At 37.9% G+C, this 15897-nt stretch overlaps 1 protein-coding gene across 2 annotated transcripts in view; it reads left to right on the forward strand.

Annotated features, from left to right (window-relative positions):
- Positions 1-15897, forward strand: part of RELN (reelin) — a 489518-nt gene that overhangs the window by 312541 nt on the left and 161080 nt on the right. For both annotated transcript variants that reach the window (XM_034666797.1, XM_034666804.1), the window contains exons 13-19: positions 2952-3064; positions 4678-4886; positions 5777-5905; positions 6874-6983; positions 10786-10852; positions 14557-14790; positions 15450-15611. In XM_034666797.1, coding sequence (XP_034522688.1) covers positions 2952-3064; positions 4678-4886; positions 5777-5905; positions 6874-6983; positions 10786-10852; positions 14557-14790; positions 15450-15611 — 1024 coding nt within the window. The remainder of the gene's footprint in view (positions 1-2951; positions 3065-4677; positions 4887-5776; positions 5906-6873; positions 6984-10785; positions 10853-14556; positions 14791-15449; positions 15612-15897) is intronic.

Consider the following 15897-nt stretch of genomic DNA (forward strand, 5'->3'; position numbering starts at 1 on the left):
TAGGGAAAGACAGGGTAGGGTAAGACTGGACCTATAGAAAGACTTCAAAACTTTGGTAGCTGATAGAGAAGAAGGCAACATGGGAAGAGAAGTAAGATATAGTAGACAGCTTATACTGGTGCCTTTGGAAAATCAATATCTGATTGTTCATCTAGACAAGATCACACTCCCTTCCTTTCTGGCCCTGCCTGTATGTTCTTCCTGGTTTCATCCCTTAGTTCAGATCGATTTTTGTGACTATTTCTGGAAAATTTGCTCAACTTTCAAAATTCAGTTCAGGTCTGTTTCCTTCATTCAGATGTTCGTTCAACACAAATTCACTGAGGACTGGTATCCAGCACTGTTCTTAGAGCCAGAATGCAGTGAACAAGACAAAACTAACCTAACATACATCACTCATTCCTTTATTATTCCTTCACCATATTCACTGAACATCTCCCATACACCCAGCTCTTTTAGCCCACACTTGTATCTCTCTTCTCTGAATTTTGTCTGCAGCTATGGCAGCACAACACAATTTACTGCTAATTATCATTCTTTCGTGTGTATGAATCTTGTTTTCCTGGCTAAATTGCAAACTTTAGGTCAGGGCTTATTTTCCCTTCAAGCCCAACGTCCTGTACTTAGTAAATAACAAAATCACTCCCCTAATATAAATTAGTATCTTAAAAGCTACTTAAAGCAGGACTTAAACTTTTTAAAAACTGACTGTCCATCAGTTTTTATTAAAATTTTCTGTACTTGCTGTACAAAATGCCCCTTGAGTCATACCTTCCCACAATACATCAAAGCGAATGAAACTGAAGAAGAATCCATATCTTTCTGTACGAGCTGCTGTCACTGAAACTTCACAGAGCTGATAAATTGCCCCCTGAGGGATCTTTTAGATAAAGTCTGTCATCATTTTAAAGTCTTGGCTCCTTTTGGACTTTCTTCTGTCATTCTGGGCGGGAGGAGCTCTCACATGTGTCTCCGTTCCCTCTGAAAGGCAGGTGAAGTTCACGAACTGTTCTTAAGAGAGCAGAAATTTACAGGGAACAAATCAATGAAATTAGAGCAGACTGTGACGTTCATTTCCTATGTGTCTGGGCATGTTGCTTTAAATCCTTACTGTGTGTGACCTTTCACCTTTCCTGTGCTCTTTCTGATAAGACTTTAATAGGTCCTCAGTAAAGAAGTTATGGTTTTTAGATTGGGGTTTAGTTTTCACGCAGATCCTTTCCTCCAGAGACAGTCGTTTAGAATAACTTTCCTAGCTCTATTTACCATAATGTAGCAGTGTGTAATGAAATGCTAAAAAATATACTCTATTAGATATCAAATCGTAAGGTTCTCTCTACTGGTTGTTGCCCTTAAACAATAAACATCTGTTGGGGGGGGTGACATTATCACCACATCTGGCCTCTCTCTTCTCAGTTCAGATTAGTTAACTCAATAAATATTTATAATATGCCAAGTTATGTATGTCTAACAGATGTAACATGCTACATTTCTATGCTTCATGTATACCAGCATCCAAGTTACTTCTATTATTATAATCTTTCTTATGCTGATTAAGTTCTAGCTTTCTTACTTAAAACATCACCTGTCAGTAATTTCTTCCCACGATCAGACCCCAGTTACCGAGGCTGAGATTGTGCCAGACATTCCTCTTCCTTCTCTCTCCCTCTTCCTTCCTTCTTTCCTTCCTTCTTCCTCTCTTTCTTTTCTTCCTTTCCTCCTTCCTTCCTTTTTCCTTCCTTCCTTCTTTCCTTCCTTCCTTCCTTCCTTCCGATGGTGAATCTCAACCATTATTTGTTGATTTTGCTAGATGAATTCTCAGAGGGTCACCTTGTTCTAGAGTTTTGAGGTCACCCTGCTGTCACCATGGAGTATTAGCAACAGAAATTGCCTATAGATAAAAATTAACATTAATGGTGGTTAATTTAAGAACTGGAGGGGTTTTTTTTGAAAGATAGTAATAAATTAAGAGTTAATGTTATAAATTTTGGACCATGAGGATAGAAGATTTGCCAGGAAATCCATGTATATACCTGCATTCCTGCTATAATGACTGGTGCCATTGTGAATGATAGAGGTGGGTGGCGAGAGGCTTCTGGGTAGACATGCAATCCTTTAAAATCCAGAGTCTGCAGACAGTTTATAGATGCCAGCAATAGTAAGGATTATTGGCTGAATGAAATAGTGAAAAGAAGAGATGGTAAAGGGCTAAAAGACATACCATTGACTCATGGCTTTTCCACTGATTAGTTGAATGGTCTTCAGTTTCAGATCCCTGCTGTGTTATTCAGCTTCATCATCAGGATGATCTTAATTACCTCTCAGTTCTGATGTCCCATCATTTCATTTGACATAGAGAGATAGGGAATGAACCACTCTGTGTACTTTCCAACAACCAAATGAGGTATCAAAAGTAAAAATGAAAAATGTAGAATGAACTGCATTTAAGATGCAAATCCCTAATATGTGCTAAAATATTAAGCATACTTTGTACAACAGTTTAAGTGATACCACTTCAGAAATAGTGGATGCAGTGAGTCACCACATTTTTTAAAAATCGTCGTCAATCGGTTCTGAATTTTGGCCATTAAGACCTCAAATATAAGGAATTGACAGTTTCTTAAAAAGCAAAGCACATCTTTTTTTAATGTGGGTTAAAATATGGACATGCAGCCGTGGCTTGTTGCAGACAATCATCTGAGCAATCTCACTAAGCACATGCTTACTTTGGCCTTCCCAACTATCAAGTCTTTGATCTTCAGCATGAGATAGTTCTATCTGAACTATCTTTATAAATTATTTCCTTGGGTCTGGTTACTTTTATTTAGGGTCATTCTTATTATAATTATTATTCTTATAATTGTAATCATCATTTTATTCTGAAAGTTAACACTATACATGTTTACAGATGCAGTTTGGTACCAACAGCTTATAATTTTTGTTTTGTACAGGAGGAGTTTGTGACCCTGGAGATTCTCATGAAAATGATATCACCCTGTATGCAAAGATTGAAGGAAGAAAAGAGCACATTACACTGGACACTCTTTCCTATTCCTCCTATAAGGTATTGTTGCCAATCCATGTGCCAGATGGCCCCCACCCCAGATCGCCGTAGACAAGCCAAGGTCAAAGCCATGAAGACCTTGCTAGATGCCTAGGAGAACACTCTCTTTTAGAAGCCCAGGAAGTTGCCAGATTTCTTTAAAAGTGACATGGACATTTTAATATTCTCTTTTTTTTCCCTGATACAAATGAAAAAAAGAGGTTTTTATCAGGAAAAATGGATTACAGCCCATTAGAGATGATAAGATGGAGACTAGTACTCTGACAATTATTTTTGTTCCCTAGAAAGCCCTAAAAGGGCTCTAAGGATGGGGCCTCACAGACTTGTTATCAGGCATAATGACTATTTATTAAGCATTTTAGGATTTCCTAGGCAGAAAACATTGTAGAAGTATAGATGATCACTACTTTTGCTTTTTTTTTTTTTTTTGCTAGTTATAGCCACTGAAATTGACCTTTTTCCTTTGCCCTTTGGATTTAGGATATGTATCGCTTCTCGGCCTTTTGGCTAAGATCAAGTGTGGATTTAGGATATGTGCTGGCTCTGGTTATTTGCAAACATCTTCAAAATTATGTGTGATGCTTATCATTAGGTGTAAGATTATTTTTTCTCTGGTAGTAGATTTCTTTGTGCTGAGACTCCACTCCCACATTCAGTATTAATTAGGCTTTTCTCCACATTGATGGCGCCCTCGGTACTGTAACGAGCTTGAACGCAGCCTGCACCCAGCATTTCATGGTTTCAGTTAGGAACATAGGAGATAAACATTGAGGCTAGAATAGGGAATGACCAGAGAAAGTATCCAGCATACTCCATCTACTAGGGTCATTCAAGTTAGACCATTTAGGATTGCGTAATGGACTAGTTTTCTACCTGTGACTAGCTAGGGTCATACCTGCTCTGGTCAGCTGCATGCCTCAGACCAAGTCAATTATGTAAGTTATTATGGATTAACTCGTTGGCTGTTTCTGCTTAGCATCCTATTTTCAGAATACCTAGTTTCGCAACGGCTAGTACCATACAAATTCACTTTAAAAGAGGACCGATGGGGGCGCCTGGGTGGCACAGCGGGTGGGCATCTGCCTTCGGCTCAGGGCATGATCCCGGTGTTATGGGATCGAGCCCCACATCAGGCTCCTCCGCTATGAGCCTGCTTCTTCCTCTCCCACTCCCCCTGCTTGTGTTCCCTCTCTCACTGGCTGTCTCTATCTCTGTCGAATAAATAAATAAAATCTTTAAAAATAAATAAATAAAAGAGGGCCGATGATAAAGGATACTGTGAAGTTGCCTTTGTCTTGTGCCAAGGTATATAAAATGGATACATGCGCTCTGATAACTTTTAAAGACCTCACACCAGTTAATCTTCAGGCAGAAAGGGCCTGATCAGTCACACACAGAGAGCTCCAGGTACCTGCCAAGGAGGAATCCTGAGTGACTCACACAAATACCCACCAAAGACTGCGTCGGCTACAGGAAATAACAGTGGAACACGCAGGACCTCGCCTGGTGCTCAGTAAATGGCAGTTACAGTAGCTGCAAGAGTGAAGCTAGGAGAATTCACGCAGACTCACATAGAGGGATGATGAGTGATTTTGCTTTCCTTTGTTTTGAAGGTTCCATCTTTAGTTTCTGTCGTCATCAATCCTGAACTTCAGACGCCTGCTACCAGATTTTGTCTCAGGCAAAAGAACCATCAAGGGCATAACAGGAACGTCTGGGCTGTCGATTTTTTTCACGTCTTACCTGTTCTCCCTTCTACGATGTCTCACATGATACAGTTTTCCATTAATCTGGGCTGCGGAACACATCAACCTGGTAACAGGTAGGAAGTCCTATTTTGTGAGGGTGTGAACTGACACACTGATTAGAAATGAACACGTGGGGGCCCTGGCTGGCTCAGTCAGGAGAGCACACGACTCTTGATCTCGGGGTTGTGAGTTCGAGCCCCATGATGGGTGTAGAGATTACCTAAAAAATAAAATCTTAAAAAAAAATGAACACGTGGCCTTGGCCACTAAATCAGAGCAACCTCTCAGTAGATTTCCAGCTGACTTTCAAATGAAACGTCCTTTTAAAAAAAAAAATACACACTTTCCCCCAAAGAGGAGCTCTTCAATTAATATGCAGAGTATGATTGGATAATTTTAAGTAGAAATGAGTTCATTCTACAAGCTTGGTCTTAGGTATCAGAAGTGTTTGCACATGCTGTGGCAGCCATCCATGCTGACAGATTGCTGAGAGAGGAAAAAAACAAATAACTGAAAAAAAAAAAAACCTTGACCTCATGTTGTTTAGTGACCCCCTAATAATAGGCACGGAAATCAATTAGCACTTCAAGAGCTATGACTTCTCGGTTTCGCTTCGCACAAGTGTTGCTAGTCCTTTCTAAGAATTTTGAGAGTCTCACATTCACGGGATGAGGTGGCAGTGTGAGACATGGTAATTGCCTTGCCATCTATCAGATTGAAGCACGCCAACGCCGGTTCCCATTTGTTGGCTTTAAAAGATGGTTTGTTTCTCTCGCAGTAATTTAACCGTTTGCCCTTTGAAGGCTGGTCAGACTGCAGCAGAGGGGAAAACGATCATTTTGGAAACAACATCTTAAAATTTGTTACCCTAGCTCTGCAAGTATTTAAGGTACTTAGCGAAGGGTGAGTCTCTTCATTTTCTAATGTTTGCACTTTTTTGTTGGGCTCATCCTGGTGTTACCAGCGTCAGCTTGGAGTTTTCCACCAACCATGGGCGCTCCTGGTCCCTCCTCCACACTGAGTGTTTGCCTGAGATCTGTGCTGGACCCCACCTCCCCCACAGCACAATCTACTCCTCCGAAAACTATAGTGGGTGAGTACATTTCCTCTGAGAGATCAGGAGATTCGAATCCGTGTTGTGACTCAAAATCCAGGAGTAAGCCTGAGACTATTTTTCCATAATGGGTAAGGAAGCTGCCTTCTCGTTTTCAGGTGATGTAGGAAGTATCTCATTTAAAAAAAAAAAAAAGAAGAAGAAGAAAGATAACTTCAGTAAATCTGATGCAAGACCATGATTTGTAGGGTCACTCATTCTTTATATACTTGGCTTTTATATTTTGGATGCATAAATTTAAATTCTGTATAGTTGATTGCATGGTTATTGCCAAAAGGCTCCTTGCCAAAAATTAGGGAAAGATGCAGCATAGAGAGGTGGAAGAAAGTGAAGCTGTGGGTTCAAATCCTGGGTCTGCCCTCTACTTAAGTAATTATATTTACTCTCTCACTTTCCCCTTCTTTTCCACATAAGAACAATGATACGTGACGTTGAGGGTTGTTTAGAGAATTAAAGGTGACTGTGCCAAATACTTCCCACCTTACAGAATAAGCCCTGGATAAACTAGTGAAAATATCTCCAAGCATGGCAAAATTAAGTTGAGAATTTCTTTCTTAGCCTTTCTTGAAATGTCCATAGGACAAGGGGAGAGCAAAAAATAGAAAGTAATTAATGCTAATCAGCCCCCATGTCGGCACAGATGCATATCATAGAATAATATCTAAGGTCTGAGTATTGATGTAGAAATTCCTAAAAAGAATGTCCAAAAACGAAGTAAATATCACTTGCTACTAAGAACAAGCTCATTACTCTAGTGTGATACAGATGTTTTTAGAAGTTCTAGGTCTGTCTGGAAACTACAAACTCCACAGGTGAATTTAAAGAGTTTATTACCAAACTTTAGTGCTGTCCCAAGCATTCAGAAACTAGAACATCAAAGGCAAGTAAAAGAGGTTCAAAAGATAAGAACGTAGTTGTGAAGCTGTTTTGTGCTAAATTTCTTGCAGGTGGAACCGCATAACGATTCCCCTTCCTAACGCAGCACTAACCAGGGACACCAGAATTCGCTGGAGACAAATGGGACCAATCCTTGGAAACATGTGGGCAATTGATAATGGTTAGTTTATGCCTGTCATAATCACATGCCATTGATGTAGAGTCTTCCTGTGCTTTTGTTCCTTGGCACAGACTTAATCACATTTCTAAGTCATGGTCTTACGATTCATTAAACGCCCTTTCTTCCCTTTCTCCTTTGCATTCCATTAGAAGCCCAGGGATGCACAGTCAGAAAAAAAAAGGCAGCAGTGTCAGCAATATTAGATGCCAGAATGTTTCAACATACATAATGTAAAACTGCGTAAAGCCCTGAAACTCAAATTCACAGCTGATGACAGGGGATATCCTAACATTTTCTTTGAATGTTTTACACAAAATTAACATAAGTACTTACCATACAGCATGTATTAAAATAAGACCCATTCTTCTCGTAGTAACTACTGCAACATCTGGAACGCTTCTCTTTTAGATGCAGACACCACACAGAAGGGAGCATCTTTTCTAAAATGAAACTTCTGAAGCAAAACTTCTACTTCCTTCTCAGAAAACAGTATAAGAGGAGAATGTGGATATACATGAAATATCCTGTGTCATCTTTAATTTTTAAGTGAATTGTTGGTAATTTTCATGTAACTTAAAAGCCAATATCACTTGGAACAAGTGTACAGGAGAGAAGATATTTTAAGTTATTGGGCTGTATGACTACACATATTTTCTATTTGTCACTAATAGCCCACTCTGGTTTTTTAATAATTCTAATTACAGGCAGATTCATAGATTTCCTGTTTTCAGAGTATATCAATTTGACTGAAGAGTTACACTATGAGGAAGTAGAAAGGGTGGGAAGGAGGGACAAAATGTCAGTACTTAAGCAAATTTAGCATAGCCACTGACTTTGGTCAATTTTATAAAGCAGGAAAAGCCTACATCATTGTTTCATGCTGATCTTCCATGTTTTAGTCATGTTTTGCAATTTTTTTAAAAGATTTTATTTATTTCCTGGAGAGGGAGAGAGAGCACGAGCAGGGAGAGGGGTGAGGGGAAGGAGCAGAGTGGAAGAGAAAGGGACTAGCAGACTCCGAGCTGAGTGTGGAGCCTGACGGGGCGGCTCAATCCCACAACCCCAAGATCATGACCCCAGCCGAAACCAAGAGTCAGACACCCAACTGACTGAGCCAGCCACCCGGGCGCCCCAATCTTTTTGCTATTTTTGAATAATAAAAAAACTGATTCACATTTAATGGAATACATTCTTGAAACTCAGGAATAACTTCAGGCAAGATAATTTACTGATAAGCCAATGTAAATTCTTTAAGCAGTCTCTATTCAGAGAAGACCAATAAGAGGCCCAGACTTCAAAGACCACGTAAGTTAACATAGCACATAATACATAAACATGGTACTTTTGCAAAACCATCTAAAAATTAATTTGGTAAAGTGGACTTCCTCCATTGGCAGAACATTTTGCATAGCATTTGAATTACAACACCTGTTAATTAGCTCTAGGAATAAGTATGTGCCTCTGGATAGTAGGATATGGGTGACTTTTCCTCTGCTGTCATACTTTTTAAGGGTCCTATAATGAACTTATATTATTTTGATAATAAAAGAAATTAAAAAACAGTAATAAAGCAAGGAAATTAAGAGTGCTCTGAAGCACATATAAGCCTATGAAAAGCATATCTAAATTTCCTAAGGAAGGCTATTACATGATTACAAGTCAGAAAGCATCCCACCATCATGTTTTGGGTAGAGTGAGAAAAGTTAACAACAGTATATGGAATGAGCATGGTTAGCAGTGCAGGTCAAATGCAAAACTTGGGGCAGAATCTCAATTCTGTTATCATCCTACATGTGAGGTTTTCACAAAAATAAGACCTGCTTTCCAGCTTCTTCAAAAGGCAAAAAAAAAGGACACACACTCAGTCCTTCCCAAGGGAAATGTGTGCCAACTTGCCAAAGACCACTTCTGAAATCTCTCCCACTTCTCTGTGGAATTCCAAATCGTGTCAAGGAAACCAAAAAGAGAAAAAAACAGGTCAACATCCTACTTCTGTTAGGTATGTTTTTCCTGTTAGTGTGTACAGGAAGTATTTTTGGAATTATCCAGCAGTTCTTAGCAAAATGGAAAATCCTAGAGCAAAGTATGTTTGTTATCACTTTTTAATCTTTTCAACTTGATTAAATGAATAATAGTGATAAAAACAAATCTGTCCTTTTCACATTCGTAGGAAAAAGGGCCTATAAACTTACTCATGCTGTGCATCCCAATGACCCCATCATTAGCGGGGAGGGGTGACAAGATTCTTAATTGCAATGTTTTCATTGACTTGGAAAATCTTGTTTTATTGTTGCAATTTTTTTTTACAATGGAAATTTTTTGAACTATGACATGGCTACATTCTAGGGCAGCCCTCCAGAGTGATCCCACAAAATGCAATGAACCATTCACAGGACTTAGAACAAATCCTACTGCAGCCATAAAGTCAAGTGTGCTGGGGAAACAATCGATAAGCTTTACCAAGCTTAAGAACGAAGCCCTTTCCTGGTACTTGTGCTGTCCAGTAAAGCCCAACAAGGCAGATGGAGCAGGAAGGACTCTTGACCCCAGTATTGTGGTGAACGTAACCACATGGTATCAGGCAGCAGGCTAAAGCATGAACGTTTCATTTACTCTTTCCTCCAAGGATTATTATCCCACTTTAAAGAGTAGGAACACTGAGGCTTAGACTTAGGAACTCACTTATCTAGAGTTTTCCAGGTGAAGCAGGAATTTGAATCCAGGGTTATTTGACTCCTAAAACCCGTAACTTTAACCACTCAGACTGCTATCTGATCTCTTCCTCAACCATGAGCTGCCTTCAGCAAGAGTTGTTCCTGGCTGCTTTGAATTAATTGACTCCAGAGAACAAGTGTTCATAGGAGCATTATCCACAGGGAAGTTTATTTTATAATGAAATCATTTGACTATTTTGACATGATTACGAGACAGGAAAAAAATGATAATGGAATGGAAATTTGTTTGTGCCTAAAATTGAATATGTGAGGTCTTAACAACCATTGCATCTCTAATTCCTCATTGGTTTTGTTCCATTTTCACACTTTTCGGTGTGTTATTCATTGTACTGGTTGGTAATCAAGAGGCTTAATATCTTTAAATGTATTTTTTGTCTGATTATCTCAGAACCTCCCATTCAACCATCAGGAACCCTTTTCTTGGCATTCCAAAGATTAGAATTGAGGTTTGTAGTATCATTATCAGTCAGAACCACCATTTAGGTAAAGATCTGCATTTCAGAGAAGACTTGATGCACAAAAAAAGATTTTTAACTCCCCATTTCAGGAAGGACAGGTTAATATTTAGAAAGATATGTAACAATCGTCTGCAATGTGTTATAGATTTTTCCCAGATAAGAATGGAAGTTATAGTTTTTAAGTTAAATTATAACGTCTCCATTTCTTGATATATCAAATTGATCCTTTGCAAATTCTTTATTTCTACCTAAAAAAAATATTAAACTTTATAGAAAGTTCAAGTAGGAAGCACAGTATTCTGCCTGAAATTATTTTAGCTGAAGAGATTCCATTAAGGAACCCAAATCATATGTTCCTACCTATTTTTGCTATGGAACATTAAAATCTTGAAAATTAAGTTAAAACATTTCCAGCAGATCTGTAGCTAAGCATTCACCTTGTTACACAACACTCTCTATGTCACCTGGCTTCCTACACACAACACATGTATAATGGGCTAGATTTTATGGGTATCGCTTCACAAAATTGATTCACATGCTAATGTTGTTCTTGGTTTTTCCAGTTGGTTTTGCCATTTTTTTACATGCTGTCTTTTGCCCTACCTGCAGTTTATATTGGTCCATCGTGTCTCAAATTCTGTTCTGGCCGAGGACAATGCACTCGACATGGTTGCAAGTAAGCATTTTTTAAAATACTAATTATACTTCTTTTTTTATATATGTACTTTATATATTGAGGCCACAAGTCATTTTGACTTGTTTTAATTTCCTTTTTAGGCTTTTGAGGTCTTTTCAAGACCAAAGTAGGATTCTTCAAAGGGAATTTAAGCGTAATAGAGTATTAAGTGTCTTTTGTAGGTGGAAGTTGATGAATAAATAACTTTTCTATGAAGCTACATTGTGAACACATTTAGCATACCTCGTGTAAATTTGTGAACAAATTTGAATTCTTCATAGCTTGGTGACTTCCTTTTCTGTCTTTGGTTACATTCTTCAATATGCTTTTTTTCCATAAACTTGTTCTAGTGTTCTTGTGCCATATTTTAATTCCTAGCATGCTTTATAAATGAATTATGCAAATCAGTACTGACCCACGGCTAAAGGAAACTAGAATGAGCCAAATTTAGCAAATTCGATAAGAAAATTCATCTTTAAATATAATTTTGCAGTCTTGCTTACTTTCAAAAATCATTTGGATCTTCAAAATGGTATATAAAGTATTTTACATAATAATGATGTTGAATATGAAGTCTGAAATTATATACAAATAGTTAATATCTAGTCACCACTGAAGCACTGTGTTATGTTTATAACAAGAATGGATATGCATATGTACTATGTCATTCCCACATTAACATTTAATTATAAAATATCCTGGAAATTCCTGAAACCACAATCTTTGTTATACAGTTTTCAACCACTGATCATCTAGTCTGTCTCTTCTTGTCCTCCAAACAAAAAGAGTAATAATTAATTAATGGAGAACTCATAAAAGAGATTTCTACCTGATCATTTGGAAATTATATGTATGAGGCAAGACACTTGTCAGCACATTAGAGTGTCATGTTACCTTTTAACTATATTGCAGTGAATTTAATTAACAAAGAAGTCACTCTGCACAATAGAAATGTTTTAGAAAGTATCAAAGTTTGAAAAGTTCCTCTTCATATTTAAAAAATGAATGTGCATCTCTGTGCTTTTCAATAAATCTACCAGCTCCCACCCCAAAACACTGACTCATTAGATCTCTGCAGCATTTTCCGGGGTTTTCCTCAAGTTGTTATCTTCATCTGTCATCCCTAACCAGGCCATCCTCTCGTTTAGTGTATTTCAAATAAAATTAACACAAGAACGCCAGACATCTGTGTAATTCCTGAAGTTGTCCTGAAAAGTTTTGAAAACAAATTATCTAAAATGACAGCTGCTTTTATTAATGAAAATAGAAAGTGCTATTTCTAAAAGACCCATCTATAATTAGAATAGTTATACTTCATACTTGTTTTTTGTGTACAGTCTCCCTGTTAGCATTTGGTGGGTTTATTAAGGCAGCCATCTGTGTCACTCATGATGGAGGCAAACAGAAATCTGAATGGCAGTTTTATGCCTTTGGGCATTGTTCTTTTTTGACACTGTACATTATCTTGAATAATCATAGCCTTTTCCTCCTTCTCAGGTTTTGCAGAATATTTTCACCAGTTGGAACTTGAGTTTTTTCCCTATTTCTGACAATGTTTTATGTAATAGTCATCGGTTTTGTTCATTTGTGGCTGCACTAAATGTTTGGCTACTACACCCTTTTCCAGCAATATGTGACTTGTCAAGTAGGAGCAAAATGGCATAGAAAAGAAATTTATATTCACTACTATTTATTTCTTTTAAACGCATCCTCGAATTTGGGGCCCCTGCAGCTTTGTTTCTCTTCCCACTTTGCTCCCCTCATCACTACTGTTATTTTCTACCAGGATTCTGCCTCTCCTGCTGCCTAACATTTTCGTGCCTGTGTATAATCCCCAGGCCTGGGTTTCTAAACTGACAACTCTTCATCCTGATAAGCTCAACCCTGTTAGAGGTACTAGTGAGAAGTGCAAAAAGCAGAAACCTTTCTACATGGGTGACATCCACATAGCATAACACTGGGGCGTTTTATCCTGACATACAAGGTGACCACAATGCTACATTTAAGGTTGGGTAGAGGAACCAATAGGGGATATTTTTGGAGTCGGGAGAGCCTCATGCCTTTCCTGGTATCTCCCAACTGTGTTACCCTACTGTTCTGCTGCAAAACAAAGGCTACAAATATATTTTTAAATATATGAATGGAATCTTTATCAGCATTTTATCCCAATTATATAACTTTTGATTGAAAGTACACTTCCAAAACCACTTAATGGGAACTGACTCCAATATGAGTCATCTCTAAATAATCACCAATTTCTCCCAATCACTGGTCCTGAGAAGACACATTTAAGAGACACAGAAATGCATTCTGGCAATGGTCTTGTTGGGGGACACTGATTCCAATTTGTGGCCATGGAAAACCACGTTCAGTTTTCCAATGTCAGACTATGTCCTGGTTAGCTAAGTTTTTCTCCTTTTTGGAAACTGCTTGGCTATTCACAGTCTCAGTTGGTGAAATAACATGTGAAAGAAGTAAACTGTTTAAGGGTTATTTACATACTCCATAAATACTGGTTTTCTTTCCCACTCCCATCCCTAATGCCAAACAACCTTCAGACTTCACACTGTGGTAATTCTTGGCATGTTGGGGTCCAACTTCCTTGATAATATGATGAAGACTATAAACCTTCTCCCCAATAATATCCAACACACATACAATTTGGCATTTGTTCATGCACCCCATGGACCCTCTGTGAGGCCAGCATAGATCCCAGTCTCAGCATAGTGCTAAAAAAGTGGTTTTCAGGATTATGCCATAATATCACTTCATTGGAACTTCATGGCTTTCTAAAATGCTTGTTTCAGACTTTAGGAGGTTTTGCATGCTTAGATGAGAACCCCTCACCCCACCCCAAAAGACAGCAATTTGATTTTTTAATGGGTGGCATAGTATAGATAGTGAAAAAGAAATAATGCAGTAAAAAAAAAATTAAAACTAATTCCTGATGAGTAAATGCCTTAAAATACAAGAAGTTTCTGATGTTCAGCTATGGCGTTATCTGAGGTGAGTTTTCTAATATGAATACAGCAGGAACCAAGTTGTTGTGTGGGGTTTGTTGGGTTTTGTTTTTCTTTTTCTTGAAGCACTACTAATTTGGGATTCCACTGTGAGCAGCACAGTTCTGCTAAGAACACCTCTCCAGGTCAGGCTGTTCACATTCCCTTTATAGTGTCAATCTAAGTTTGAAATAAAGATAGATTTATTTTCCAGTCTTTTCCCAATATTTCAAATAATTTTTATCAGAAACATAATGTGTATTTTTACATTTGTTCTTAGAGGTAATTTATTCTAGATGTCTCTCTCTGGAAGTATTTTATTGATGTTTCTTTTACAAATTTAATGAACATCATTGTAAATAAAATTATATACATAATAATATACCTTTTACAAAGATTTTAAATTGGAAATGTGTGCAAATGTTAGATGCAGATACATAGCTGGCATTGGTTAAAGATGAGTGCTTAATTATTGTTTTAATCACAAGCTTTTATAGCAGGGCTGTGCAAAGACTCTATTTTCTGGAATATTTGCAGTCAATCACCCTTATCAAGTCTTCAGATTCGTTGTTTCCCAAAGACTAATGAGCCTCGCTTACCATTCAGTTAAATCCTGGCCCCTGGACTTCCTCCTCCCTGAATTAGATTCAGGGATCTCTGAAAGGACCAACGGCTTAAGATTGTATTTTATGTTATGTCTTTCAGGTGTGACCCTGGATTTTCTGGCCCAGCTTGTGAGATGGCATCCCAGACATTCCCAATGTTTATTTCTGAAAGCTTTGGCAGTTCCAGGCTCTCCTCTTACCATAACTTTTACTCTATCCGTGGTGCTGAAGTCAGCTTTGGTTGTGGTGTCTTGGCCAGTGGTAAGGCCCTGGTTTTCAACAAAGATGGGAGGCGTCAGCTAATTACATCTTTCCTTGACAGCTCACAGTCCAGGTGAGTGAAGTCATGGTGGAATACATAGCGAAACCAGATGCTAATGATTGAATTTAGATCTCTTTATTTTCCTTTTTTTTCTGATACGTACATCTTTCCATTTTTAACCGAGAGGGAGCCTACAGTTAGTTTATATGGGGTTAATTTGCCCTAGTTTTTAATAAATTAAAAGGCCTACTGATGACTTTAAGATACTAATGACTGACTAGGTTTTTAGACATATGAAATGTTAGCATCAAAACTGTGTTCTTAAGCCAAGGGCTAGTTAATTATTTATGTAGTTTTATTTATTTGACAGCTTGCAGAGGCTGATTAGATTTATTCTACATCTTCCCTTCCCCCAGTGCCTAATAAATAATGCAGTAAAGGAATGATTGGCATTTTAAGTGTATGTACACAAGTACATAGTATACAAGTATGTATAAACATACACTTATATTTGTATGGATATATCTGCATATAAACATGCATTGACCTCATCTACACATATTCATATATCCTACAGTGAAATTACTTACATTTTATAAAAGAGAGATGAGTGGAAACATGCAGCTTTTGAGTAGTTCATTTAAATTTGTTTGGAATTCTTTAAAAGCCAAAATGAGCATTATGATTAAGAATGTTTATGCACACACTAATTACAGACAATTCATGTCCAGGTTTCTCCAGTTCACACTGAGGCTGGGGAGCAAGTCTGTTCTGAGCACATGCAGAGCCCCCGACCAGCCTGGTGAAGGAGTTTTATTGCATTATTCGTATGATAATGGGATAACTTGGAAACTTTTGGAGCACTATTCATATCTCAACTATCATGAGCCCAGGTACGTTGGAAAGCATTTGGAAAAATGGTTAGAGTGATATCTCCTTCCTGAGGAAATCATCATTCAACTGGTATAAGATTCAAGGTATTTTTCCACTGAGAGATGACGAGGACAAAGATTGATGTGTCTTGCAATAAAAAACTAGCAAGTCACATTCTCCTATTTCGTTTGTCCTACTGATTTCTGATAATTTGAAGAAATTTATTCTCATATTTTGAAGTGTATATCTAAGGGAAATATTTTGATGGCCAGGAAAGAGAAAAATACTTAACACTATTATCCTTAT

Source organism: Ailuropoda melanoleuca, chromosome 1 (genome assembly GCF_002007445.2).
Source record: "Ailuropoda melanoleuca isolate Jingjing chromosome 1, ASM200744v2, whole genome shotgun sequence".
Lineage (NCBI taxonomy): Eukaryota > Metazoa > Chordata > Mammalia > Carnivora > Ursidae > Ailuropoda > Ailuropoda melanoleuca.